A 27,714-nucleotide genomic window follows, 5' to 3' on the forward strand; every position below is an offset into this window, starting at 1 on the left:
AGCGCCCCACCCCCTCCCCTATATTGTCCCATTCCTCCCCCTCTCGGCCAGGAGTATTCCCTCCTGCCACAGTGTTGCCTGTCTCTCCACACAGTGTTCTCTCCAGCAGCGTCCTCCCTCCCCCACACACAGACTTCAAAATCTGAGGACTTTGCTTTTATTTAAATTATTAGTTAACAGTTCACAGAACTTTCGGACCATTAATCCCGTTGCTGTGCCCCGTATAGGGGGGGATGGGGGATATTACAGGGAATCCCCAGCTGTCTTTTCCCTCCACTGGATACAGGAAGCAGGAAGATTAGCACCTACAGTAGTAACACACACACAACTACTTTGCAGTTATAGGGCAACACATACACACACAGTGCTGTGTATCTCTCCCACTGCAGGTTAGTGGTTAGTTGATAAATTCACCAAACAGATTAAAATCTCGAATCCTTTGCACGAGGCCCGTGTAACAGAAAAAAGCACCAACTAGTGGTGGCAGAATGGGAATCACACATTGAACTGCTGATCCCCACTATGTAACTCACCTCCAGGGCCTGGGATGGAGGGGTTAATAACCAATACGGAACCTGAAGAAGCTCCTTACTGTCCCGACACTTGGCAAAAGGTTTAATAGAGCAGCATTTATATTGGGGGTGTTCATCACTGTAGATACTCTGCATCATTACACAGCACAGCGTGTTCATCATCAGTGCATACTCGGTATCACTACCAGTCAGTGTATAGCTACGCAGTACATTGATATGGTCCATAGTGTTTCATTATTTGCACCCACCAACATAAAATGCTGCTCTTAACTCTGATGGCATAGTCCCACACCAGAGCTGGCTGCCTGTGCATCTCCCACAGAGCACATGCAGATCCCGTTAACCCACTCATGTTAAAGGCACAACACTGCACACAACTGGATTTCTTACACAAGGGGACCTCGTATCGGAAATTGAAGCTATACTGGTTAATCTCCTGCAGAACATCCCAGCCCTTGGCATGTAACATATGAGAGGCTCTTCAGCACTGTCAAAGCTGGAAGTGGGGATCATGTCTCTGGATCTCCTGCAGGAGGCGCTGCTGCTGCTCCCTCTGCTGTTCCAGTATGGTCCGGGCAGCTGCTAACTCCCTCTGCAACTCCTGCACGTGAGACACAAACTGTGAGCTCTGCTACTCACTGTATAAGATTGTCAGCATTGCTGTTCCCATCTCGGTATTGTGTCACATTGTAAACTCTGCTGCTCCTCTCTCTGTATTGTCTATATTAGATTGTCAGCTCTGCTACTTCTCTCTGTATTGTGTCCGTATGAGATGGTCAGCTCTGTATTAAGATTGTCAGCACTGCAGATTTTCTCTTACCTCTTTGCTTTGAGATAATTCTTCTGATTCGTCCTCTTGATGCAGAAGTGAATGGTCACTTCCATCACCCCCTGCAACAAGCACATTTTAAGCACTGGGCATGAGGGGTGAAGTATTGTAAAAGTGGTGGAACAGCGCAAGAGCGCTGGGTATTATACCTGTTATACAGAAGACCCCATCGTCTCTACGATGCACCTTAAGGCCCTGTAGGGCAAGTGTTACCGGTTCAGGGTCCAGTGGGGAGGGGTACAGACGGGGCCCGTCGTCCTGTTACATGGAAAGAGGGGGGGAGGAAGAGTATATTAGTGTATACACATACACAGTTGTGTGAAAAAGAAAGTACACCCTCTTTGAATTCTATGGTTTTACAAATCAGGACATAACAATCATCTGTTCCTTAGCAAGTCTTAAAATTAGGTAAATGCAACCTCAGATGAACAACACATGACATATTACACGTGTTGATTTATTTAACAGAAATAAAGCCAAAATGGAGAAGTCCTGTGAAAAACCAAGTACACCTTACGACTCAATAGCTTGTAGAACCACCTTTAGCAGCAATAACTTGAAGTAATCGTTTTCTGTATGACTATCAGTCTCTCACATCGTTGTGGAGGAATTTTGTCCCACTCTTCTTTACAACGTTGCTTCAGTTCATTGAGGTTTGTGGGCATTTGTTTATGCACAGCTCTCTTAAGGTCCAGCCACAGCATTTCAATCGGGTCTGGACTTTGACTGGGCCATTGCAACACCTTGATTCTTTTCTTTTTCAGCCATTCTGTTGTAGATTTGCTTGTGTGCTTGGGATCATTGTCCTGTTGCATGATCCAATTTTGGCCAAGCTTTAGCTGTCGGACAGATGGCCTCACATATGACTCTAGAATACTTTGGTATACAGAGGAGTTCATGGTCAACTCAATGACTGCAAGGTTCCCAGGTCCTGTGGCTGCAAAAAAAGCCCAAATCATCACCACTCCACCACCATGCTTGACAGCTGGTATGAGGTGTTTGTGCTGATATGCTGTCTTTGTTTTTTGCCAACCGTGGTGCTGTGCATTATGGCCAAACACCTCCACTTTGGTCTCGTCTGTCCAAAGGACATTGTTCCAGAAGTCTTGTGGTTTGTTCAGATGCAACTTTACAAACCTAAGCCGTGCTGCCATGTTCTTTTTAGAGAGAAGAGGCTTTCTCCTGGCAACCCTTCCAAACAAAGCATACTTGTTCAGTCTTTTTCTAATTGTACTGTCATGAACTTTAACATTTTAACATATTCGCACAGAGAGAGACGTGTGGTGTGTGTGTGTGTGTGTGTGTATGTATGTATGTATGTATGTATGTATATATATATGTCATGAACTTTAACATTTAACATGCTAACTAAGGCCTGTAGAGTCTGAGATGTAACTCTTGGGTTTTTTGCAATTTCTCTGAGCATTGCATGGTCTGACATTGGGGTGAATTTGCTGGGACGTCCACTCCTGGGAAGATTGGCAACTGTCTTGAATGTTTTCCACTTTTGAATAATCTTTCTCACTGTAGAATGATGGACTCGAAATTGTTTGGAAATGGCCTTAGAACCCTACCCAGATAGATGTGCAGCAACAATTGCTTCTCTAAGATCATTGCTGATGTCTTTCCTCCTTGGCATTCTGTTAACACACACCTGAATGCTCCAGACCAGCAAACTGCTAAAACTTCGGCTTGTATAGAGGTGGTCACACTTGCTGATGATCAATTAATAAAGGGCATTTGATTAGCAGCACCTGTCTGCTACTTAGCATCTCAATTCCTGTGGAAGCAGTAAGGGTGTATTTAGTTTTTCACACACAGCTTCTCCATTTTGGCTTTATTTTGTTAAAATAAATCATGACACGGTGTAATATGTCATGTGTTGTTCATCTGAGGTTGTATTTACCTACTTTTTAGACCTAAGGAACAGATGATTGTTAAGTCCTGATATGTAAAACCAGAGAATTCAAAAAGGGTGTACTTTCTTTTTCACACAACTGTATATACATATATTTATATATATACACACACACACATATACATATACACATATACACACATATATATATATATATATATATATATATATATATATTATATACATACACACTATACATATTGATTACCATGTGTATATGCTCATTTGCATGTCTTAGACAGGTCTGGAACCCTGCCTTTCACCATTATCACCCAGCACACAGCGCTTCCACTGCAGCAAGGGATTCTGGGAAATGACATGCAAATGAGCACACTTTTGCTTCAAAACCTTTTAACATGGTCCCCTATAAGCTTAACCTTGCTGCATTTCACAGCTTTGAGCACAGCCTGGGTTAAGATGTATAGCCAGTAAGCCCACCCACAGACAGCTGTTTCGACCTTAATGGGTCTCATCAGTGTGGGGTTGGTTATACTGGCTTTGCAAAAATGAAGCAGGGATAGGTTTCACCACATTTAGTTAAGTTATGGTGGGTAAAAAAAGTGACAAAAACCCTCTACAGTACATTATATATATATATGTATAAAGCAACTGTAAATATTACTGTATGTTCATTTGCATGTCTTAGACAGGTCTGCAACCCTGTCTTTCCCCATTGTCACCCAGCATACAGCGCTTCCACTGCAGAAAGGGATTCTGGGAAATGACATGCAAATGAGCACTCAGTGCCACCTTTTGTCTCAAGCTCGTATTACACAAGCCAATCCTCAAGCCACTGCATGCTGTTTTAAACACAGCTTTTAAACAGAGGCTGGGATGAGATGCAAAGCCATTAGACCTACTCACATACATGTTTCAACCTTGATGGGTATCATCAGTGTGAGGCTGGTCTTAATGGCTTGCAGGTTTGAGACTAGACTAGGTAATCACCACTGTCATTAAGGTTATGGTGGGTAAAAAAAGTGACAAAAACCCTCCACAGTAAAGCATAAAGCAACTGTAAATATTACTGTATGTTCATTTGCATGTCTTAGACAGGTCTGCAACCCTGTCTTTCCCCATTGTCACCCAGCATACAGCGCTTCCACTGCAGCAAGGGATTCTGGGAAATGACATGCAAATGAGCACTCAGTGCCACCTTTTGTCTCAAGCTCGTATTACACAAGCCAATCCTCAAGCCACTGCATGCTGTTTTAAACACAGCTTTTAAACAGAGGCTGGGATGAGATGCAAAGCCATTAGACCTACTCACATACATGTTTCAACCTTGATGGGTATCATCAGTGTGAGGCTGGTCTTAATGGCTTGCAGGTTTGAGACTAGACTAGGTAATCACCACTGTCATTAAGGTTATGGTGGGTAAAAAAAGTGACAAAAACCCTCCACAGTAAAGCAGTATATATATATATATATATATATATATATATATATAACAACACAAAAATTAAGTAGCGCTAAAGAGGATGTGAAATAACCCTAATAAATGATAAATTATAATAACATATTTAAAATATTAAAATAAATTACAATTACCACAATTTAACCTAATAATATCTACAAACCATAACGTGATAGTGAAAAAAAAGGAAAATCCAAATTGAATGTTCCACTCAAACAAAAAATCCAGAGAGAAATATAGTCCCAATAGAAGATCCAGGGAGCGTCTTTGCAGCTTTAAGGGGAGTGGTATAGCCAACCACTTTTGGAATCTATGAACAAAAAACAAACAAAAGCGCAAGCTCCATAGCACGTAACTGAGTAAAAATTAAGGTACATTTATTTAAAAAAATCAGCAACCCATAAGAATGTGCACTTACAGGATTTCAAACAGAACCATTCGTGGGAGAGAAATCTCTATTGTGGTCATCTGCGGTGGTAGGGTGAGTCCCAGGTTTGCAGAGTGGATGTAAACAGCCCAGGTTCACCATGAATTGGCAGCTAGATATAAAGGCATCCAATGCCTGCACGTCCTTTGCTCCCTCATACAATGATTGCTAACACTTGAAATTACTGCCAGCCGGAGCGCAGGGAAGCCAGGGACTCCAAATATACCAAACACAAACGCGATGACGTCATCCACTCTGCAAACCTGGGACTCACCCTACCACCGCAGATGACCACAATAGAGATTTCTCTCCCACGAATGGTTCTGTTTGAAATCCTGTAAGTGCACATTCTTATGGGTTGCTGATTTTTTAAATAAATGTACCTTATTTTTTACTCAGTTATGTGCTATGGAGCTTGCGCTTTTGTTTGTGTATATATATATATATATATATATATATTAAAATCCATTTGTTTTCTGATTCCTACTTTTTATGTCTAATTACTTTGGTGATTATTTATTATTGCTTGAGGGGGGGGAGGTGTGTGTGTGTGTACACACACACACACACACACACACACACACACACACACACACACACACACACACACACACACACACACACACACACACCTCCCCCCTCAAGCAATAATAACTAATCACCAAAGTAATTAGACATAAAAAGTAGGAATCAGAAAACAAATGGATTTTAATTATACACAAAAGTAAGTAACTCGAACAATTAAAAAACATACAGAAAAACAGACCACTCTGAGAACCTCCAAAGAAAACCATATAAAACAAAGGAAAAAAATGCCTAAATCAATAGGGATGCAATCAAAAATAGCACCACTAGCACGTCTGCAAGGGGAGAGAAAAGGGGGTCAAAATACTCTCCTACCCCTCACTGCTGTATGTGAACAGACTACCATATAGTGAGTTCATTAGACTTCAACGTAATTGTTCAACCGATGACATGTTTAAAGAAAGAGCAATTATAAAGAAACATTTAAAAAATAGGGGCTATAGCCAAAGCATTATCAATAAAGGCAATAATCGTAGTGTGAAGAGCAATCGTACAACTTTATTACAGCCTAAAATTAAATGTGCAGACCCAAAGATAAGATTTATTGGGACATACAGGAGGTATAGTACAAAAACATTGGCCGATTCTATGTATAGATATTGATGTGAAATTAGCCTTAGGAGACAAAGTTAGGCTAACAAGTGGGCGTTCCCCGAATCTTCGGGATAGGCTAGTACATAGTCATTATGTCCCACATATAAATCCAACTTTCTTATCCACTTATACCAAAAAAGTTTTTTTTTAAATGTAACGGTTGTTCGGCATGCCGATTTATGTTACAGACGGACTCCTTTAATACAAGTGATGGGACAAGACAGCATAAGATTGGTTATTTTATGAACTGCAAGTCCAAAGGGGTAATTTATTATTTAACATGTCCCTGCAAACATATATATTGGAATGAACTAGAGAAGTTAAACAAAGAATATTGGAACACTCTAGAAATATTAAGTTTGCTCAGAGAGATTTAGACTCAAAAAATCACCTCTGATGACAGGCTTTTTCTCAAAAAACATGATGCGGATAATACTTTGATGCTTGCTTTTGCTATTGACAGGGCATCTCTGGGAATCAGACGTGGCGATTTGGAGAAAGTTTTGCTCCAAAAATAATGCCGTTGGATAGTACAATTAAATACCATGTTACCTTTTGGGCTTAATTGACTCATTCGGTTTTGCAATGTTTCTTTAATAGTCTATTCACTGTTGCTTTATGTCACTCCTGTTTTAGTATTTATTAGCATTCACCATTTCTCTTTGGGGGTGTGAGAGAGATAGACAGACTCGCACATACTTACTCTGAGTGTGACGCTGCTGTGAGTGATCCGGATGGTCATGGGCAGGATTTCTGGGGGGTTATCATCCTCCAGGAAAGGCCCGAGGTGAGTGAGGGCGGAGACGGGGATCTCAGAGCTGAACCCCCTAATCCACAGCTGCAGAAACCCATTGTGGGAGGCCAGGGGGGACAGGTGGGCGGCAGAGGGACCCAAGTCAAACTTCAGGAGGACACTCGGAGAGGAGGGTGGTGCTGCCTCTGAGGGACCTATGAGAGAAAGAAGGATGGAAGGGAGAGAGGGAGGTAGGGAAAGAGGGGTTGGGGGAAGGAGCAAGAGAGAAAAGGAAAGAAATGCGGGGAGAGAGGATGGGAAATGAAGGGAAGGAGATAAAAGATGATAAAAAAAAGAAAGATACATGGGGGAGAAACGAGAAGCGGAAAAGGAGAGGATTCAGTGTAGAACTCCTGACATCTCAGTGCTTTGTGCTCAAATCCCCCTGCAACCCCCCTTCCTGCTGGTATTTAAAGTCTCTCACAGTATAACAATTTTAATAGGTTTTCACATTTAGACCTCAAACCCTACAGAATATATAGTGAGCGCTGCTCTTTTTTGAAGCTCATTAAGAAATCACACCCTTAAATGAGGTAAGGCCACTGACGCTGATCCCAGTGTTGCAGTGATTAAGCAGGCACACACATTGTATAAGAGGGGGTGCTGCTAACACCAAGAACTTATAGGAACAGTGCAGTACTAATCTCACTTAAATCTCCCCTTCCTCGCGTTCACTTCCTCCCCTCTCTCACCCTCGCTCCTCGCGCTGTCCCCCGTCCTCGGGCCGCAGCAGATGTCAGCGGCCTGCAGAGTGACAGAGACGTCGTCCCCCCGGAGATGCAATACAGAGGTGACATGGTCCAGAGCCACCACCAGGATCTGGAACAGACGCGGCGCATATAAGTGATCCTTTATTGGTGGGCAGAGATATCACATCTATCCAGGGATATCCTCTAGATCAGGGGTGTGCAAACTGGGGTGCAACATTTTCGGGGAGGGGGGGGGGGTGGCAGTTGCAGAGGCCCCCGCGCTCTTCTCCAAAGCATTTAAAGTAAATGTCGGGGGACTGCAAGTTCTCTTACCTTGTCTCCGGCGACGCGTCGCCATGGCAATGTGACGTCACATGACCCGCGACGTAATTTGACGCTGGGTTCTAACCGAGAGGGGGACGCGAACGCTGGGGCTCTCAGGCTGGGGGGCGCACGCCAAAAACTTTGCGCACCCCTGCTCTGGATAGAGGTCCCTCAACTCAACGCGTAGAGGGTCAACACTACCCAATGCTTAGATCAGGCCTGCACAGCACGCGGCCCGCGGCTCTCCTCCTCCTCCCTCCCCCGAGTCCGCTCTCCTCCTCCCTCCCCCGAGTCCGCTCTCCTCCTCCCTCCCCAGAGTCCACTCTCCTCCTCCTCCCTCCCCCGAGTCCACTCTCCTCCTCCCCCCCCCCCGAGTCCGCTCTCCTCCCTCCCCAGAGTCCACTTTCCTCCTCCTCCCTCCCCCGAGTCCGCTCTCCTCCTCCTCCGTCCCCCAATTCCGCTCTCCTTCTCTCTCCCGAGTCCGCTCTCCTCCTCACTCCCCCGAGTCCGCTCTCCTCCTCACTCCCCCGAGTCCGCTCTCCTCCTCCCTCCCCCGAGTCCGCTCTCCTCCTCCCTCCCCCGAGTCCGCTCTCCTCCTCCGTCCCCCGAGTCCGCTCTCCTTCTCCCTCCCCCGAGTCCGGTCTCCTCCTCCTCCCTCCCCCGAGTCCGCTCTCCTCCTCCTCACTCCCCCGAGTCCGCTCTCCTCCTCCTCCCTCCCCCGAGTCCGCTCTCCTCCTCCTCCGTCCCCCGAGTCCGCTCTCCTTCTCCCTTCCCCGAGTCCGCTATCCTCCTCCTCCCTCCCCCGAGTCCGCTCTCCTCCTCCTCCCTCCCCCGAATCCGCTCTCCTCCCTCTCCCGAGTCCGCTCTCCTTCTCCCTCCCCCGAGTCCGCTCTCCCTCCCCCGAGTCCGCTCTCCTCCTCCCTCCCCTGAGTCCGCTCTCCTCCTCCTCCCTCCCCCGAGTCCGCTCTCCTCCTCCTCCCCCCCAGAGTCCACTCTCCTCCTCCTCCCCAGAGTCCACTCTCCTCCTCCCTCCCCCGAGTCCGCTCTCCTCTTCCTCCCCAGAGTCCACTCTCCTCCTCCTCCCCCCCCCCCGAGTCCGCTCTCCTCCTCCTCCCTCCCCCGAGTCCGCTCTCCCTCTCCGCCACGAGCCGAGCCCACTCTCCCCCTCCTCCCCCCCAGCCCGCTCTCAAGACTGCACGCTCTTGCAGTGCGGCACTTCCAGTGCCCGCTGCTTGCGATCGCGCGCATTCCTGCCTGCTCTGCCGCCATGATCTGAGGTGAGGGGAGGTGAAGGGGGGTGATGTGCGGTGCAGGGGGGTGATGGGAGGTGCAGGGGGGTGATGGGAGGTGCAGGGGGGTGATGGGAGGTGCAGGGGGGTGATGGGAGGTGCAGGGGGTGATATGAGGTGCATGGGGGTGATGTGAGGTGCAGGGGGGTGATGGGAGGTGCAGGGGGGTGATGGGAGGTGCAGGGGGGTGATGGGAGGTGCAGGGGGTGATATGAGGTGCATGGGGGTGATGGGAGGTGCAGGGGGTGGTGGGTGGTGCAGGGGGGTGATGTGAGGTGCAGGGGGGTGATGTGAGGTGCAGGGGGGTGATGTGAGGTGCAGGGGGGTGATGTGAGGTGCAGGGGGATATGTGAGGTGCAGGGGGATATGTGAGGTGCAGGGGGATATGTGAGGTGCAGGGGGATATGTGAGGTGCAGGGGGAGATGTGAGGTGCAGGGGGTGATGTGAGGTGCAGGGGGGTGATGTGAGGTGCAGGGGGGTGATGTGAGGTGCAGGGGGAGATGTGAGGTGCAGGGGGAAATGTGAGGTGCAGGGGGATATGTGATGTGAAGGGGAGGTGATGTGAGGTGCAGGGGGTGATGTGAGGTGCAGGGGGGTGATGTGAGGTGCAGGGGGAGATGTGAGGTGCAGGGGGAGATGTGAGGTGCAGGGGGGTAATGTGAGGTGCAGGGGGAGATGTGAGGTGCAGGGGGAGATGTGAGGTGCAGGGGGAGATGTGAGGTGCAGGGGGAGATGTGAGGTGCAGGGGGAGATGTGAGGTGCAGGGGGAGATGTGAGGTGCAGGGGAATATGTGAGGTGCAGGGGGATATGTGAGGTGCAGGGGGATATGTGAGATGCAGGGGGATATGTGATGTGAAGGGGAGGTGATGTGAGGTGCAGGGGGGGTGATTGGAGGTGCAGGGGGTGATTGGAGGTGCAGGGGGGGTGATTGGAGGTGCAGGGGGGGTGATTGGAGGTGCAGGGGGGTGATTGGAGGTGCAGGGGGGGGTGATTGGAGGTGCAGGGGGGGGTCATTGGAGGTGCAGGGGGGGTCATTGGAGATGCAGGGGGGGTCATTGGAGGTGCAAGGGGGGAGAATGATGTGAGGTGCAGGGGGGGGAGTGTGATGTGAGGTGCAAGGGGGAGAATGATGTGAGGTGCAGGGGGGGTGGGATGTGTGTGGTGTGCAGGGGGGTATTGTGTGTTTGATGTGTAGGGGGAGTATTATGTGTGTGGGTGAAGGGGAGAGATGGGGGTATGAGAGATAGATGGGGAGTATCACAAAGGTTGATAGTGAGGGGTTCTGGGGGAGATATGAGGATGATGATGAGGGGTGCTGGGGGAGATATGAGTATGATGATGATGATGATGATTTTACCCGTGCGGCCCAAATTTTTTTTCCTTGGAGCAGTTCGGCCCTTCTCGCTTTACGAGTTGTGCAGGCCTGGCTTAGATGGTCGCCTCTACCCAACCAGTGGAGGGTCACCTCTACGCAACCCATAGAAGATCATCTATAACATACTCAAAGGTTCATATCCATGCTCTCCCTCCAGTGCAGTCTCAATATCTTACTTTTTTCATGGTCGACATCTTTTTTTTTGCTCTCTCCAGGCCAGTCTCCCTCCATCCATTACTCTATCCTCCTTCCTCAACCTGAGTTCCCCTCAACGTAAGCCCATCCAGAGGTCCCTCTACCCAACCCCATCCAGAGGTCTCGTTCATCCATCCATTCCTCACTCTCTCCAAGGCAAGCTCCTTTCCTCTCTCACTCTCTCCCCCCAAAGCAGTCTTCCTCTCTCTCTGACCTGCTGTGGTTCTGGTCCGTCTGTACTCTGCGATGCGTCATCTCGCTCCGAAGATGCTGTATCTCCATTTCCCACTGTCTCCGTCTGATGTAGTGTAGTCTTGGATGAAATGTCTGGAAGGAGAGACACACCATTAATTCAATTAGAAAGCAGCATTTCAAAACCCTCTTATTCCATCAAGTGGAGGGGCCACTGACCCTATTCATTTACCTGCATCCAGTAGCAGTACGAAGCCATTGCTACTCTCACTATCTAGAGACATTAAATCCAGACCTTCCACGGAAAGAGCGTCAAGAGACTGCTGAGACTGTGTCCGAGAGAGGGGCGCACGGAGGCGACTGTGGGGAGCGTCATTCTCTCTAAGAAGAAGGAGAGAGGACAGGTGGGCAGGTATAGAGAAAAAGAGGAGGGAGACTAGAGAGGGAGGGGGGGGACAGAGGGGGGGGGAGATGGGAAAAAGAGAAACAGATAAGGGGGAGAGAGATAAGAAGCGGAGAGAGGAGAGAGAAATGATAAGGAGGGGAGAAAGATGATAAGGAGGGGACAGAGATGATAAGGAGGGGAGAGAGATAAGGAGGGGAGAGAAATAAGGAGGAGAGAGAGAAAGATGGCAGGGCAAGAGAGATATCGAGGGAGAGAGATGGCGGGAGAGAGATGGCAGGGCATAGAGATGGGAGAGAGATAAGGGGGGAGAGGGGGATATAGAGTTAAGGGGGGAGAGGGGGATAGAGAGTTAAGGGGGAAGCGATAAAGGAGGGGGTGAGAAATAAGGAGAGGAGTGGGAGATAAGGGGGAGAGAGAAGGGGTGAGAGGGAGAAGAGGGAGAAGGGGGAGAGAGATAAGGGGGGGAAGAGAAAGATACGGGGGATAAAAAGAGAGATGACTCTCACACACTTGTGTCCCGTGTCTTTCAGGAAGCGTTGCATTCTCTCCTTCCCCAGAGTTAGAGCATCACGTGTTGAACCCAGTGTGCTGAGCAGAGTGTCTCGTGCCAGCTCCGGTCCCTGCAGAGCATCTTGCGCCGGATCTTCATTTGAGGAGTCCCCCCTCCGTGCCTCCTTGTAGGCAGAACCTTCGCTCTGTGCCTCTTCTTGGTCTGGACTCCTCCTACGCGCCTCCTTATGGTTGGGGCTCCCCCTCCGCACTTGATCATGATCGGGACTCCCCCTCAACCCCTCCTCCTCGCTTCCCCCTCCCCCCTCCACCAGCTCAGATTCCAGCAGACTGCTCCTCTCGGATTCCTCTGGCTGGGGGGGATCTGGAGAAGTGGGGGGGAGCAGCAGAGACAGGGTGACCCCAGGAGCCAGCACCCCAATGCAGGCTATGGGAGAGTGGACTGGGGGCTGCTCCGCACTCTGCAGTCCCACCAGCAGTGCCCGCAGCTGCTCCTGCGCACGCAGGAGGGTGAGGTAGTGGTAATGGTTCAGCTGCACCCTTGCTGGGCCCTTCACGTTGAGCAACACCTGCAACTCTCCCTTGGGTTGGGGGTTGCAGGTCCAAGCAGTAAGGGAGAGAGGGCGCAGGAGCTCCTGGGGTCTGGGGGCTCCCCCTTCAAAATACAGGGATAGGTCAAGACAGTGCAGTGTCCAGAGAGGGGAAGAGGGAGGGGAGGAGGGAGGGAAGGCATGAGAAAGGAAGAGGGGAGACAGTGGCCCTGGAGGCCAGTGAAAGGGAGGATGGGCGGCAAAGGTGCGGAAGGTGTTCTGTAGGAGGGGGAGGGAGGAGCAAGGGGTCTGGCGAGTATTCGTTAGGGTGAGGGAGGGGAGGAGGACAGAGATAGTGTGGGGGCGCTCAGGAGTGCTGAAGGGAGGGGGGGGCACTGGGAGACTAAGCTGGAAGGAAAAGAGAGAAGGTGAGTGAGACTGGGGGAAAGAGATGGAGGAGAGAGAGATGGAAGAGAGACAGAGAGATGGAGGAGAGAGATTGGGAAGAGAGCTGGAAGAGAAAGCGAGAGAGAGATGGAAGAGAAAACGAGAGAGAGAGATGGAAGAGAGACAGAGAGATGGAGGAGAGAGATGGGGAAGAGAGATGGAAGAGAAAGCGAGAGAGAGATGGAAAAGAAAATGAGAGAGAGATGGAAGAGAAAGCGAGAGAAATGGAAGAGAGACAGAGAGATGGAGGAGAGACAGAGAGATGGAGGAGAGACAGAGAGATGGAGGAGAGAGCGAGAGAGAGATGGAGGAGAGCGAGATATGGAAGAGAGAGATAGAGGAGAGCAAGAGAGAGGAAAGACAGACATGGAGGATATAGATGTATATATATATGGAAGGAAATGGGGATGAAGCGTGACAAGTTCACAGGAAACGTGCGTCGGGTAGCAGTGACGTCCACACAGTGAACGGACCAGAGGATTAGGAGCAACGTGGAGAGGGGTCGTATAGCGTTGGCGTCAGCCATTATACTTATACTGCGTCTCACATGCTGCATTTGGTTACCGGGTGGTTTTGCTGAGAACACCTTCGTTGTTACATACCTTAGCGTTGAACACTATGAGGCATATCCTGGGCTTAAGCCATAGCATTATCGGTGCATATAGCAGTATAGCAGCATGACAAAGTGAGAATGTGATGTAAGGAGAGGGGAGGTCGGACATAACAGCACTGGGATCTAAGCAGCCATTTTAAGTCAGCATCCATCTTAGGTGCCTCATATTGTCATGTCTATTTGTCTGCACGAGTGTTGGTATGGAAGTTAGTTTAAAGACATTTTTTTTCTTTTCTGCTCCTGAAGTCTTAAATGATATTGAGCTGTCCAGCTAAGCCACAAGACCTTGAAGAGGGGAGAAAAAGCGCGAATGTTATGAAAATAAGAGACAGATAACACGCGTCTCGCATTCCGAGGGAGGTGCCCATGAAGTCCCGTATGTAGAGAAAAGGTCAACGGCTTGTGTAAGGAATATTAACTGAGTCATTTCATTTCTAATATGAATCCCATAATAATGCTATTAACTCAATGTGTTCATGTTCATATTTTGTTTATCTTATATGCTTACGTAGTGACGCACAAGCAACCTCGTTTAGGGGGCGTGGGCTTAGTATTTTGTGTATAAATAAGGCCTGTATGCCACCATGTCGTTGGGGGAGTTTTATTTTGAAACTGCCTCCTGCGTGTGCACGTACACTGCAATAAACTTATTTGTCATTCTGCAAAAATGATCCTCAGATGATGACTCTTATTTATTCACGCTTTTCACAGATGGCGCTCCGAATAGGAACCCAAATATACCGGAAGCTGAGCACCTGAAAAAAACACTCCTCGGTCACTCAAACCTGAGCGCTCATAAGAATCAAGGTAAAAGGCACCTTTTGAGGAAAGCCTGAGTTTAAAATGTTGTTTTGAGTGGTGTGTAGAGAGATGTGTTTTGAAGGGTGTCTCAATCTGGGTTGACGGGTTTACCTAGCAGTTTAAAATAAGTTTATTCGTCTGTTCCTGTATCCATTTTAAAGTGTTATAGTTATTTAAGTTTTATTGGGACTAAGGTGAGAGTTCCGTTAAAAGTTTTGGTGATGAAGGTGAGTGTTTGTATGCTTAAGGTATTGTTCAGACCGCCCTGGGTTGTGATAAATATTTTTGTTGTCTGAGCAGGAGGAGTCCCTGATTGTACATTTGCTCTGTTTTGTCATTAACATACCAAGTGAGTTATTCATGGATATCTGTTTAGAAGGTCTTATATGTATCCATGTTATAAAAGTATAAGGTTTATCAGGACTGGGTTGGACCCGCTGAAGTAATTCAAGTGTTTTCTTGGGTATAGTTATGGTGAAAAAATCAGAACAATAACATACCAAAAGAGTTGTACGCAATCAGCTTGCGCTGATTATTGTATCAGGAGTATTGTATAGGTCAATTAAATGTGATTACTGTAACAGGAGAATAATGGGAAACCAAAGTTCTCAAAATTTGCCGTTAGAGGTTGTGTGTCTGCAGACAAAAATAATAAAGAATGGATACAGAGAACAAGAGACAATATAAATATGTTTTGTTGGCCAATGAAAATACACATGCAAGTTCAAGTGAAAAAACCCATGCAAGTCCCAGTGAAAAACACGCCACCCCAATGAAAAAAGTGTGTTTGCAATAAATTACTATGGAAGGAAGCGTGAACCTATGGGCAGCCGCACCAGTTTTCTTATTTGTAAGAATGCGAACGCAAGGGCTCATAGTGGAACCTTCTAACTTTCAGTAATCCCTGTGTGTCTGTGGCAGTATAAATCTTTGGATTTTATGAGGTTTTTGTGGCTAAAGTTAGGCATGGCAGGCCCGGCTGACTGAAGCTTCAGAAATCAGGTGTAAACGTATAAGCTTTTCCTTCCATTTCCCCACAAGCAATAAGTGGTTATAAATCATTTCCTGATATAAACTCAAGTTTCGGTGCTGGCAAGTAAAATTGTTGCGCCCTTAATGGAGAGTTGCCAGATGGATTTGATACCCTAATGAATTTTTCCTGAATGATTACCTGTGTGAAAGATAAACCATGCTAAGTATCACGTGTACACAAATCACCATCCAAAAACTTGCAAGTACGTACAAAAACCATGAATATTATTTGCTCACAATGAAGTCTAAATTTTTAAAAGGTGTAAATCAAGTATAGAAGGATTAAAGAATGCAGGGAAAAAAGACGACCTATATTCAGCTCTGTCACTGGTGAGAGTTTAAAGGGTTTATTGGTTTTGGCCAGACGGATAAGTGTTTTAATACCAGGTGATACAGTATTCTTTTTTCCTTCTGCTCAAATGTCTGCAAGAAAGAGAATCAAAACAGCAGCAGCACAGATCGTGCCCCCACCTTTTTTACCAGCGCGAGGAATGTGCCAAGATACGAAAGTCAACTCAAAAGCTCCGGAGCATCAGAGTAGTTTTAAAATCAGGTTATTTATGAGAATAAAGAAAGAGAAGGGAATTTTTATTAATATAGTTGCAGGGTGAAATTGTTTGGTAATAGGGGAGAAATGTTTTTCTTTTATTTGTTTGTTATTTTTGTGATGTTGTTTGGCTGTGTATGAGAGAAGTTTTTGTATTGTGTGTTCTGTATTGTGTGTAACCAGTAAAAACACATTTCAATTTTATTTCTATAGGATTAAGATATGTTTGGGAATATTTTGTGTTTAAAAATGCGGGTAAAAGCTCACAAGCATTGTTTGAAGTATATATTGTATTGTATGTTTTTATGTATATAACGCCATTAATATGCATAGCGCTTCACAGGAGTGGTGCACGTCGTAATCATATAGGTAGCAAATGGTAAAGGTAAGAGGTCATGAAATAAGTGATCCAGACATAAAAGTAACATTAAGGAAGAGAAGTCCCTGCTCTGAGGAGCTTACAATCTAATTGGTAGGTAGGGAGAGCATACAGAGACAGTAGGATTTGATTAGAAGCCAGGAGAGGAATTTCAGGAGGGGAAACGCAGAATCAGAGTTTAAAGAGTAGAGTGATTCTGGCTGCAGAGTTTAGGATAGATTGTAGGGAAGACAGGTGAAAGGCAGGAAGGCGGGATAGCAGGGGATTACAGTAATCAAGATGGGAGAGAATGCTCCTGAATCAGAGTTTTTAATAGTTGAGCAACAGAGGAACAGGTGTATCTTTGTGATATTGTGGAGGAAAAAGCGACAGGTTATAGAAATGTTTTGAATGAGAGAGAAGAATATGAGAGAGGAGTAGAGTGTGACCCCTAAGCAGCGTGCTTGGGCTACTGGATGGAAGATTCAAGAGTAATGTGGAAGGAGATAATAGGATCAGGTTTGGGAGGAAGTATGAGGAAGTCTGTTTTTGCCATGTTAAGTTTAAGGCAAAGGAGGGCCTTCCAGGATGAGATAACAGAAAGACATTCAGAAACTTAGGTTTGTACAGCAGGTGTAAGGTCAGGGGTTGAAAAGTAAATGTGTGTATCGTCAGCATAGAGGTGATATCTAAACCCAAGAGATGTTATTAGGTCACTTAGAGAGAGTGTGTACTGAGAAAAGAGGAGTGTGGTCCACAGAGGCAAATGCTTCAGAGAGGTGGAGTAATATGAGCAGAGTGTAATGACCTCTGTCTTTGGCAACATATAGGTCATCAGTTGTTTTAGTGGGAATTGTCTCCGTGGAGGGAGCAGTGTAGAAGTCAGATTCTAGAGGGTTAAGGAGAGAATGGGTGTTGAGAAAATGGAGCAAGCAAGAGAATACAAGACAAGTTCAGTAGTTAGAAAGACAGGTAGGGTCAAGCTTGTTATTTTTGACTCGTGGTATAACTGTTACATGTTTGAAGGAGAATGGAAATGTATCAGAGTAGAGGGAGAAGAGGAGATCAACAGTGATGGTGACATTCTCTTCTGATACAGTGGAAAAAGAGTCAAGGAAAGCAGGAAGAGTTAGTGTGGGTTAGACTTGTGAGTGTTGATTAATGGAGAGAAGTAGGTTTGTTTAGCTTGAGAAAGGGCAGCATTGCAACAGGATAGCATAAATTTGTAGTGAAGGAAGCCTGTGAAAGTATGAGAGTTCAAACAGAAGGCATTAAAAAGAACTGAGTGGAGGGAGATAGCATGAGCATGTGGGAGCTATTTGTGTGTTAAGAAGTTATATAACCTCAGCTATATAAAAGCCCGTTATTTAATTTTTGAGAGGCCATAAAAAATGTAGTTCTTAGGGCTCTGGATAAAGCTCCATTTATTTAAACTTTAAGCAAAAGTTCCAATCCAATAATTATTATTTTTCAGGAAGAAGCTGGTGTGCCGTTATCTTATCTGTTCAGGGTCAATTGGCGAAACGCCCAGAAACAAGATGGCTTTTTGCCCGGGAACAAGTCTTATACATTTTTTATTTTTTTTAGTCAAATGCAGAGTGTCTTTAATAATATAAAGCTGACCATGTGCTCAGCACTGTGCAAAGAGATTATGTAAGGCAAGACATTAGTGTGAAGTCTTATACAAAATCATTTGTCTATTAACTGAATACAGGCATACCCCGCATTAACGTACGCAATTGGACCGGAGCATGTATGTAAAGCGAAAATGTACTTAAAGTGAAGCACTACCTTTTCCCACTTACTGATGCATGTACTGTACTGCAATCGTCATATACGTGCACAACTGATGTAAATAACGCATTTGTAACAGGCTCTATAGTCTCCCCGCTTGCGCACAGCTTCGGTACAGGTAGAGAGCCGGTATTGCTGTTCAGGACGTGATGACAGGCGCATGCGTGAGCTGCTGTTTGCCTATTGGGCGATATGTACTTACTCGCGAGTGTACTTAAAGTGAGTGTACTTAAAGCGGGGTATGCCTGTATGTGATGTATGTTATAACTTTTAACCATTTATTTTTTTCCAAAGGTGTCCATAAGCAGTGGTTATTGTCAAAATTGCTGTGTAATCTAGAATGGGTTTGCCAGGAAGTGGTGAATTGGGAGTCACCTCTCATTTGTGGGTGTGTCTTGTGCATAGGGTTAAATACAGGGGATACATAGTTGCAAAAGCAGTTACATAAGTGAACAGGGTATACATTATATACAAGGCATTTCAAAATTTTAGCAGAAAAGTTACAGTGGATTGTTTGGGTAAAAGCCAGATGGTGATTGGCTAGGCAAATTTGTATGGGTAAAATAATTGCTTAAATCGGGAGTGAATATTTTTTCCATGACTGTGTATAGTATTGGGAGGAGAGAGATTGGCCTGTAGTTTGAGACAGTGTTTTTTGTCCCCACTTTTGAAGATTGGGACAAACTCTGGCAGTTTCCCAGGTCTTAGGGATATGGCCTGCAGACAGGATAGAATTAATTATGGAAGCAATTAGTTTGGCAATGGCTGGGGCATCAAGTCTTAGGAACTTTGAGGGTAGCAAAGTCAGGTTCACAGTGGCTACTTAAGTTTTAATTTGAGGAACATTAATAGGGAATACCTCTGTCTATATGCGGATGCTAAGACAGGAGTACACACATTGATACAAGAATTTATTGCTAGGTATAAATTATCTCCCTATGAGACACTTATGGGATGACTTGTGACTATCAGCAGTCCAAAGGAACGAATTAAGGACCATGTTATTGGTAATAAAACAAAAAGTCTTGTATGCAAATAATACATTTTTTGAGTCTCTCTAGGCAAAGTTTAAAGTGCACCTACTTGAGACGGGGTTAATAGTCAAATATGTCTTACGCAAGCATGCTCTTGGTCCCAGATGAAAAGGACTAAAGTAATCACCAATACAGCAATTAAAGTGGCAGAGTTCTTTTCCTGGACCCAAAGCACGTAAAGCTCGTTCCAGCGCCACCAAAGACCAAAGTCACCTAAAGCACAGCCGCATCAAGTTAACGTCTTGCCGAATCAAAACTCTAACCGTTAACCAACGAGGAAAATAAGACACCAGGCTAAGGCCCGGTCTTAATCCGAACATTTATTTTCACTTATCTTCTTTCAAAGACTCAATATTTTTATTCTTTAGAGTGTGTTAAGTTAGAAATTTAAGATGTATGTACAATTGAGCCTTGATGGGAGGATTGGTTTCCAGGAAGCGTTACTTGTGAATGCTCTTGTATGTGTTTTGGCAGTACTCATCACTCTCTATGTGTGTGTTATGTGCAGCAAAACTTTGATCCAGAAGTGTGTTGCACCTGCACCGAAAGGAGGGGGTCACCCAGCGGCGTGTGTCAGCCACAAGGAAAGGATCATAAGTCAGCCATTTTGACCCATCGCAGACATCGTCTGTTCTGATATTCTGAGTGAATGATGTATACAATGCGTGCAGGGTGAGGATCATGCATTCGCTTCCACAGATACCAAACCCCCTCAATTCTCAGTAATAGAATGTTGTGATGATTCTGAAAGTATATGATGACAGAGATAGATGCAATTTCTTTTATCTAGCAGCTGCATACCCAAAGAAAGGTTGCTTGTATAAAATAAGGTTTTTAGTATTATGTGTATAATTTCTGTATTTTCCCATTTTTTAAGGGAACCTCTTTAAAGGGTGTATCACACTCTAGGGACAAGAATCAATTTATGGGTCAAGTGTCTCCACCAACCAATGAAACCTGTGTAAAAATGTATGTTTAGTCAGATAACTATTTACAGGAAGGATGTGGCCTTAATTTTGCAGTTTTTAATTTCATCATTAAACCCAGAACAGGTTCAGATTAGGCTTATGGCCTTACAAAACAGAATTGCTTTAGACTATGTTTTAGCTTCAAAAGGAGGGGTATGTGCTTTGGTTAAAGAACAGTGTTGTGTTTTCATTCAAGATCAGAGTAGCAATGTGCAGCATGAACTAGATGAAATAGAAGAGATTCAAAAGAGGCTTACAAAGGGAAGGGACAGAATATCACCCCTTGGGGTTAGGTGGATGGCTTAAATCACTTGGAGCAAAACATTTATGAATGCTTTGGTGTGTTTGGGGGTGTTACTTGTTGTCATATATGTGTGTGCCACGTGTTGCAGAGGTAGGATCCACAAGTGTGCTACCCCCTCATCCAATCTGATGCCACTCTTTGCAGATGGCAGAAACAGCAGTCCCTTGAAGAAAGAAGATGCCGATCACAGTTATTCAACTCCAAAAGACATGTTGGGGCCACAGCGCCTTACGAGACTATGACAGTGAAGTGCACGCGCTCTTGTCCTCTGAGTTATACCAATGAGCAGTATCAGATGGAGCACCGCAGTATACACTACGAGTCTGTCTATGTGTCCCTGGACTAACATCATAAACTTAATTCTCAAAAGCATGTTTTAAGAATAAAAAAGGAGGGAGTGACAAAGTGAGAATATGATGTAAGGAGGGGGGAGGTCGGACATAACAGCACTGGGATCTAAGCAGCCATTATAAGTCAGCATCCATCTTAGGTGCCTCATATTGTCATGTCTATTTGTCTGCATGAGTGTTGGTATGGAAGTTAGTTTAAAGACATTTTTTTTCTTTTCTGCTCCTGAAGTCTTAAATGATATTGAGCTGTCCAGCTAAGCCACAAGACCTTGAAGAGGGGAGAAAAAGCACGAATGTTATGAAAATAAGTGACAGATAACACGCGTCTCGCATTCCGAGGGAGGTGCCCATGAAGTCCCGTATGTAGAGGAGAGGTCAACGGCTTGTGTAAGGAATATTAGCTGAGTCATTTCATTTCTAATATGAATCCCATAATAATGCTATTAACTCAATGTGTTCATGTTCATATTTTGTTTATCTTATATGCTTACGTAGTGACGCACAAGCAACCTCGTCTAGGGGGCGTGGGCTTAGTATTTTGTGTATAAATAAGGCCTGTATGCCACCATGTCGTTGGGGGAGTTTTATTTTGAAACTGCCTCCTGCGTGTGCACGTACACTGCAATAAACTTATTTGTCATTCTGCAAAAATGATCCTCAGATGATGACTCTTATTTATTCACGCTTTTCACAAGCGCAACACTAGACGGGTTGCCTGGCTTATCATTGCCTTTTGTTGTGATATTATCACACACTAACAAGCCACAGTGTGTTTTGAGATGTGGGGGTTTGATTTAGGTCGAGTGAGCAACTGTAACAGGGGCTACTATTATGGTATATGCTTGGTATATGCTTGGTGAGGCATTATATGTACATGTATACTCCATCGCGCTATATATACCCTAAGCACCATTGAGTAGTTATACAACTGCAGCTAGAGCAGCAGCCATACGTGGAGCCTCACAGCAGTGAGTCACTATATGGGTCTATTGGCTATTTTAGCCTGGATACAATCACATATTATATAGAGCCACTATTTACTCATGTGTGGGGGATTGTTTCACATGCCCATCTCATTGTTTCACTAGAAGTCGAATATGTTGATTCATGCATTGCATGGTTAAGCTAGGAGGAACATATGTGGTACCGATGTTCCCTTACCATACAGACACACACATACAGTCTGTATCCACTACAAAGACCGTTGCTGTGGATTGTCACAGTAATATAGTGGATTGCTATTATACTACCTTGCACATGCAGTTTCACATATAGACGTTTTTACAATTGATCTGTGAGGCTAATCACCCCTCTACTTTCCACTTGATTCTCCTCTCCTGTGTAGTTAGTCTTTAAAAGGAAATTATCATTAGGTTGTCAGTCACTGCCACCTATACAGTGGCAATTGTGCCACACTGTGGACACATACAGGCATCATTCAGCCCAGTGACCGTATAGATACAACCCACCCTATTGTCTTTACTATACTGCAGTAGTTGGCCCGTTATCACTGAGGGGATTTTATTCACATTGTACACTATCACTTGTATGTCATTTTTAATACACGATATATATGTTAATAAAATGTTATTATTTTTTCGTATTAGTGGGGTCTCCTGGGAACCATGTACTTCCTTTGTTGCTCTGATATGTTCTGAGCATTTGACTCTGCAGATATCTCGGCAAAATAGACCTTTATATAGGTAGAGTGCATATTGAGAGGGATTCTTTTTTTTGAAACCCGTCTGGATTTCACAAAGTTTTTGGATTAACTGTTTATGTACGGAGTAAGAGCCAGACTGGCTTTCTGCCAAACCACCACACCACAAATCACATCTACACCCTACAAAGCCTGATCAATAAGCACGTCCACAACACCAACAAGGGTAAAATCTTGGCTTGGTTTGTGGATTTAAAAAAGGCCTTCGACTCCATCTGGAATCCAGATTTATTGGTGAAAATATTAGAGTGGCATAGGGGGCAGAACATACGATACTCTGCAAACAAAAGCTGTGTGAACGTAAATAACAAAAAAAACAGGCTTCTTCCGTCAAGGCCGTGGAGTTAGACAGGGCTGCAGCCGGAGTCCCACACTTTTTAACATATACATTAATGAGCTGGCAACAGCCCTAGAATCCTTCTCAACACTGGTCTAACAATCAGCTCATCAGGGAGATTCAAACTGGCCATAAATACACTGAAGGAAAACTCATAGCTCTTATCCAGAACTTTAATAACATAAAACAGAACCAAAAAATACTGATCCTCCTAGGAGAAGACAAAACCACAGCAGAACTGGCTGCACACTATATCAGCACCTGCCACAAGCTGAGACGTCCACATAGACTGTGTGTAACGGTTATCCATGTACTGTGTAAACATTATATCCTACCCCATTATTCATGTTTTGGAAATCCTGAAATGTTTTTCTGTCATTCCAATAAAGCCTATTTGATTTGGTTTGGAGGAGAGGGATGGAGGAGAGTGAGAGAGAGTGATGGAGGAGAGAGAGTGAGAGAGATCGAGAGTGGGATGGAGGAGAGAGAGAGATGGAGGAGTGAGATGGAGAGAGAGGGAGAGATAGAGGAGAAAGAGAGGGAGAGACGGAGGAGAGAGATGGAGAGACGGAGGAGAGAGATGGAGAGACGGAGGAGAGAGATGGAGAGAGTGAGGAGAGAGATGGAGAGAGTGAGGAGAGAGATGGAGAGACGGAGGAGAGATGGAGAGACGGAGGAGAGAGATGGAGAGACGGAGGAGAGAGATGGAGAGACGGAGGAGAGAGATGGAGAGACGGAGGAGAGAGAGATGGAGAGACAGAGGAGAGAGATGGCGAGACGGAGGAGAGAGATGGCGAGACGGAGGAGAGAGATGGAGAGACGGAGGAGAGAGATGGAGAGACGGAGGAGAGAGATGGAGAGACGGAGGAGAGAGATGGAGAGACGGAGGAGAGAGATGGAAAGACGGAGGAGAGAGATGGAGAGACGGAGGAGAGAGGGAGGAGAGAGATGGAGGAGAGATGGAGAGACTGACACACCTTGAAGTTGTATCCGTGCAGAAGTACATCTCTGTGCTCTCTCGTATCCCCACTATCAACGGGAGAGACAACGACAAACTGCTGCAAGCGGTGAGAGAGATCGAGGAGGAAGAGGTTCAACCAGAGTACAGAGGGAGCGGCCAAACAGAGCAGCAAACTATGGAGCTGGATGTACAAAGCAGGATAGGGCACTGCGGAGAGTGAGAGAGGGGGAGTGTAAGAGAGGCAAAAAGAGAAGGTGAGAGAGAGGGGGCGGGGGGAGAGAACACAGGAGAAGAAAGTGGGAGATAAGGGATGAGAGAAAGAAAGAGAGAAGGAATATGAGAGAAAAGGGATGAGAGAGAGAAAGATGGAGAGAGAGAAAAGGAGGGGGGGGAGGAAAAGAGGAGGGGAAGGAAGAATGGAGAATGAGCCATCAGTAGCCGAATTACCTGGCAGGTTCTCTCCCGGGGGGCGGTAATACTCAGTATACTGCAGGTGGATAGCAGAGCAGCTGGGGGGAACTCGACCACAGGAGAGAAGTTGGGGCTTCTGAGGGGTGTGACCAGATGAGGAAACCTGTGGGAAGAGAGGTGAGAGGGGGGTGGGAGAGAGATGTGAAATACAGAGTGGAAGGGGAGAAAGACGTGAGATAGAGAGGAAGGGAAATACAAAGAGAGGGAAGGGAAAAAGGAAAGAAATAGGGAAAGAGATAGGGGGAGAGAGGCTTGTGCGTGAGAAAGAAAGAGAGGAGGGGGAAGAGATGTCATCCACAGGCACAGTGCTCATGTCACACCTATCTACTTACCTGATGAATGTCCAGATCATCCACTCGGATCAGCACAGAGCTGGAGAAGAGAGATGCTGATGGGGGAGAGATACCCTCGCTGCCTGAGGGGAGAGAGGAGTTATAGGAGTGGAGGGTGAAAAAGAGAATGGGGGAAAGAACAAAAAGGCGAGACATGAGTGAGAGAAAGGGAGAGAGGAAAGGAGGGGGATGAGAAAGATAAGGATCAGGAGAATGGAATGGTGAGGGCGGGGAATGAGAAGAGGGGAGAGGGGAGCGAGGAGGAGAGGCAAGAGGAGAGAAGAGAGAGGCAAGGGGAGAGAAGAGAGAGTGGCCAATGACGGGAGGGAAGGGAGAAGAGAGGCGAGGGAGGGGGGGGAAGGGAGTGAGGGGGGGAGGGGATTGAGGGGGGGGAGGGGAGTGAGGGGGGGAAGAAAGGCGAGGGAGGGGGGGAGGGAAGAGAGGCGAGGGGGGGGAAGAGAGAGAGGAACCGGGGGGGGTGAACAGGAGAGGGGGAAGAGACAGGTGATGATGGGGGGGGGGGGAGTGGTGAGGAGGGGAAAAGAGGAAAGTGGGGGGGGAGAGAGGCTAGTGGCGGGTTAGAAGCAGAGAGATTACAGGCTAGAGAGATAAGAGGTGCTACCAATTTACAAGAGGAGTGGGAGAGAGAGGAGCAGGGAGGAAGAGGGGAAAGGTGCCTGGGAATGCAGGAAGTTGACTCAATTTTACCTGGTCCTTGTTTCCAGGGTTGCGCTTTAGCTGCTGCACTACCATCTTCCTCCTCCCTGGCCTGTCTCTCTTCTGCCAGGTTCTGCACCCACTTCTCACATTTCCCCATTGCAGGAGAAACACGATGCCAGTGCGCACAGCTCTGCCCTGTGGTGAGAGAACACCCTGCTATATAACTGCTGCAAGGTACATACATACATACATATAAATATGGAAATATTACTGTATGCGCATTTGCATGTCGTAGACAGGTCTGCAACCCCACCTTTCACCATTATCACCCAGCACTTCCACTGCAGCAAGGGATTCTGGGAAATTACATGCAAATGAGCACACAGTGCCACCCTTTGCTTCAAAACCATTTAACATGGTCCCCTATAAGCTTAAGCTTGCTGCATTTCACAGCTTTGAGCACAGCATGGGTTAAGATGCATAGCCAGTAAACCCACCCACAGACAGCCGTTTCGACCTTAATGGGTTTACACACACACACACACACACACACACACACACCTCTTACCTGCTCTATGGGAGGGGTAATAATCCAGTGTGATTCTATGGAGGGTCAGTTGGATAGCTCCTCCTGATACTCTGTGCTCTGCAGAGCCTGAGAGCGGGCGAGTGTGAAGGGGGAGAGTGACAGCATGAAGAAGGGGGGGGGAGATAGAGAGTGTGAAGAAGAGGAGAGAGTGTAAGAAGGGAAGAGCGCATAAGGGGAGGAGATAGTGTGTGTGGGGGGGGGAAGGAGAGAGTGGGGGGGAGGAAGAGAGTATGGGGGGGAGGAAGAGAGAGAGTGTGTGGGGGGGGAGGAGGAGAGAGTGTGTGGGGGGGAGGAGGAGAGAGTGTGTGTAGGGGGGAGGAGAGAGTGTGTGGGGGGGGGGAGGAGAGAGTGTGTGTGGGGGGGGGAGGAGAGAGTGTGTGTGGGGGGGAGGAGAGAGTGTGTGTGGGGGGGGGGGGAGAGTGTGTGTGGGGGAGGAAGAGTGTGTGTGGGGGGGAAGAGTGTGTGGGGCGGGAAGAGTGTGTGTCGGGGGGGAGAGTGTGGGGGGGGGAGTGTGTGGGGGGGGGAGAGTGTGTGGGGAGGGAGTGTGTGGGGAGGAAGAGTGTGTGGGGGGAGGAAAGGGTGGAGAAAGAAAGGGGAGAAAAAGAGAGAGCGGGTGTTATTCAAAGCAGTTCTCCCCCCAGCATCACTCTCTGGTCCGCTTTACCCCATCTGCCCCTTTTACCTGTCCATCTGACTCTGCCTCCCAGGCTTGGCTTTCCGTCCCAAGGGCCTTGTTCCCTGTCTGTGTCCCCTCTATCCCCTTTGCAGTGAAGGAAATAAGGGGGGCGAGTGGGGCAGCTGCCCGGAAGGCAGCATGATGGAGGGCGCACAAATATCCTCGGGCGCCTGTGTCGTAGTGTAGCGCTGCAGCCGGTTACAGCGCCCAATCCTGCTTCCCTATCGCTGGTCAGTGGGGGGCGGGGGAAGCAGCACAGCTGGTCAGAGAGGAGTGGGGACGGAGGTGAAGCAGAGACCGGCAGGACTCTGCCCGCCCCTCATCTCTCTGATGTCAGGGGCAGGCGTTATTGTGTGTGCTGTGCGTCAGTGTGCTGCGCGTCAGGGTGCTGTGTGGGCGCAGTTGGAGGAACTTGCTCTGGGCATAAAAACACCTAGTTACGTCCCTGTCTATACGTTTCCCTCCAAACTCTCTGTCCCTTGTGCCGTGTCTCAGTATCTGCACCCCTTTCTCTGTCCCCTGTACCTGTTCCACTTCCCCTGGCTCTCTTTCCCCTGTACCTGTTCCCCGGGCCTGGCTCTCATCACAAATATGCAGGTCCAGCCTTGAGATGAGCAGATGATAAGATGTCTCCTTCACATCGAACTTGTCAAAGTACTGGCTGATACTGGATGGGACAGATGGGGGAGGGGGAGGCAGCGACCAGGGAGGTGGAGAGGAGAGTGAGGGCGGAGCCTGCAAAGAAAGAGAGAATAAGAAAGGGGGAGAGAGAAATGAAACAGAATTGAGAGGGAGGAAGAGAATCAAGAGAGAGAGTTGGAAAAGAGAAAGAGACGAGAGGATAGGCAGGGGAAAACAAAGAGAAAGAAAGCCTCTACCCACCACTCCCCCCCGCCCTCCCCCATAGTTACCTGGCCCCCCGCCCCTTCCTTCCTCTGCCTTGCTGATCTCTGGATGGCTTCGCTCAGGGACTTGGTGTACGTCAGCAGAGCCCGTAGTTGGGAGTCAGTGAGGACCCACAGCAGGTCATCAAGGAGGAGGGACATCTGAGAGGACATCACCATACAATCCTTCGTCTGAGTAGAGTGTTGGAGAAAGTGCAATGTCAGAGC

General features: G+C 46.9%; 1 protein-coding gene and 1 long non-coding RNA gene across 2 annotated transcripts; one reads left to right on the forward strand and one right to left on the reverse strand.

Moving 5' to 3' along the window:
* Window positions 1–141: 141 nt before the first annotated feature.
* Window positions 142–27,714, reverse strand: BLTP3A (bridge-like lipid transfer protein family member 3A). The gene is made up of 15 exons (XM_075614066.1): window positions 27,514–27,714; window positions 27,163–27,337; window positions 25,906–25,992; window positions 25,386–25,532; window positions 24,678–24,760; window positions 24,322–24,448; window positions 23,891–24,081; window positions 12,079–13,016; window positions 11,395–11,543; window positions 11,185–11,297; window positions 7,789–7,915; window positions 7,007–7,251; window positions 1,512–1,620; window positions 1,354–1,424; window positions 142–1,134 (listed from the first exon to the last, which is right to left on the reverse strand). The coding sequence occupies exons 1-15, from the start codon at window positions 27,664–27,666 to the stop codon at window positions 1,024–1,026; spliced, it is 2,826 nt and encodes a 941-aa protein (XP_075470181.1). The 5' UTR covers window positions 27,667–27,714; the 3' UTR covers window positions 142–1,023.
* LOC142502718 (uncharacterized) lies at window positions 14,324–21,492 on the forward strand. Its single transcript, XR_012803834.1, has 2 exons — window positions 14,324–14,475; window positions 17,881–21,492. It is a non-coding gene; the product is annotated as an uncharacterized LOC142502718 (long non-coding RNA).

This window comes from Ascaphus truei, chromosome 9 (assembly GCF_040206685.1).
Source record: "Ascaphus truei isolate aAscTru1 chromosome 9, aAscTru1.hap1, whole genome shotgun sequence".
NCBI classification, from domain to species: Eukaryota; Metazoa; Chordata; class Amphibia; order Anura; family Ascaphidae; genus Ascaphus; species Ascaphus truei.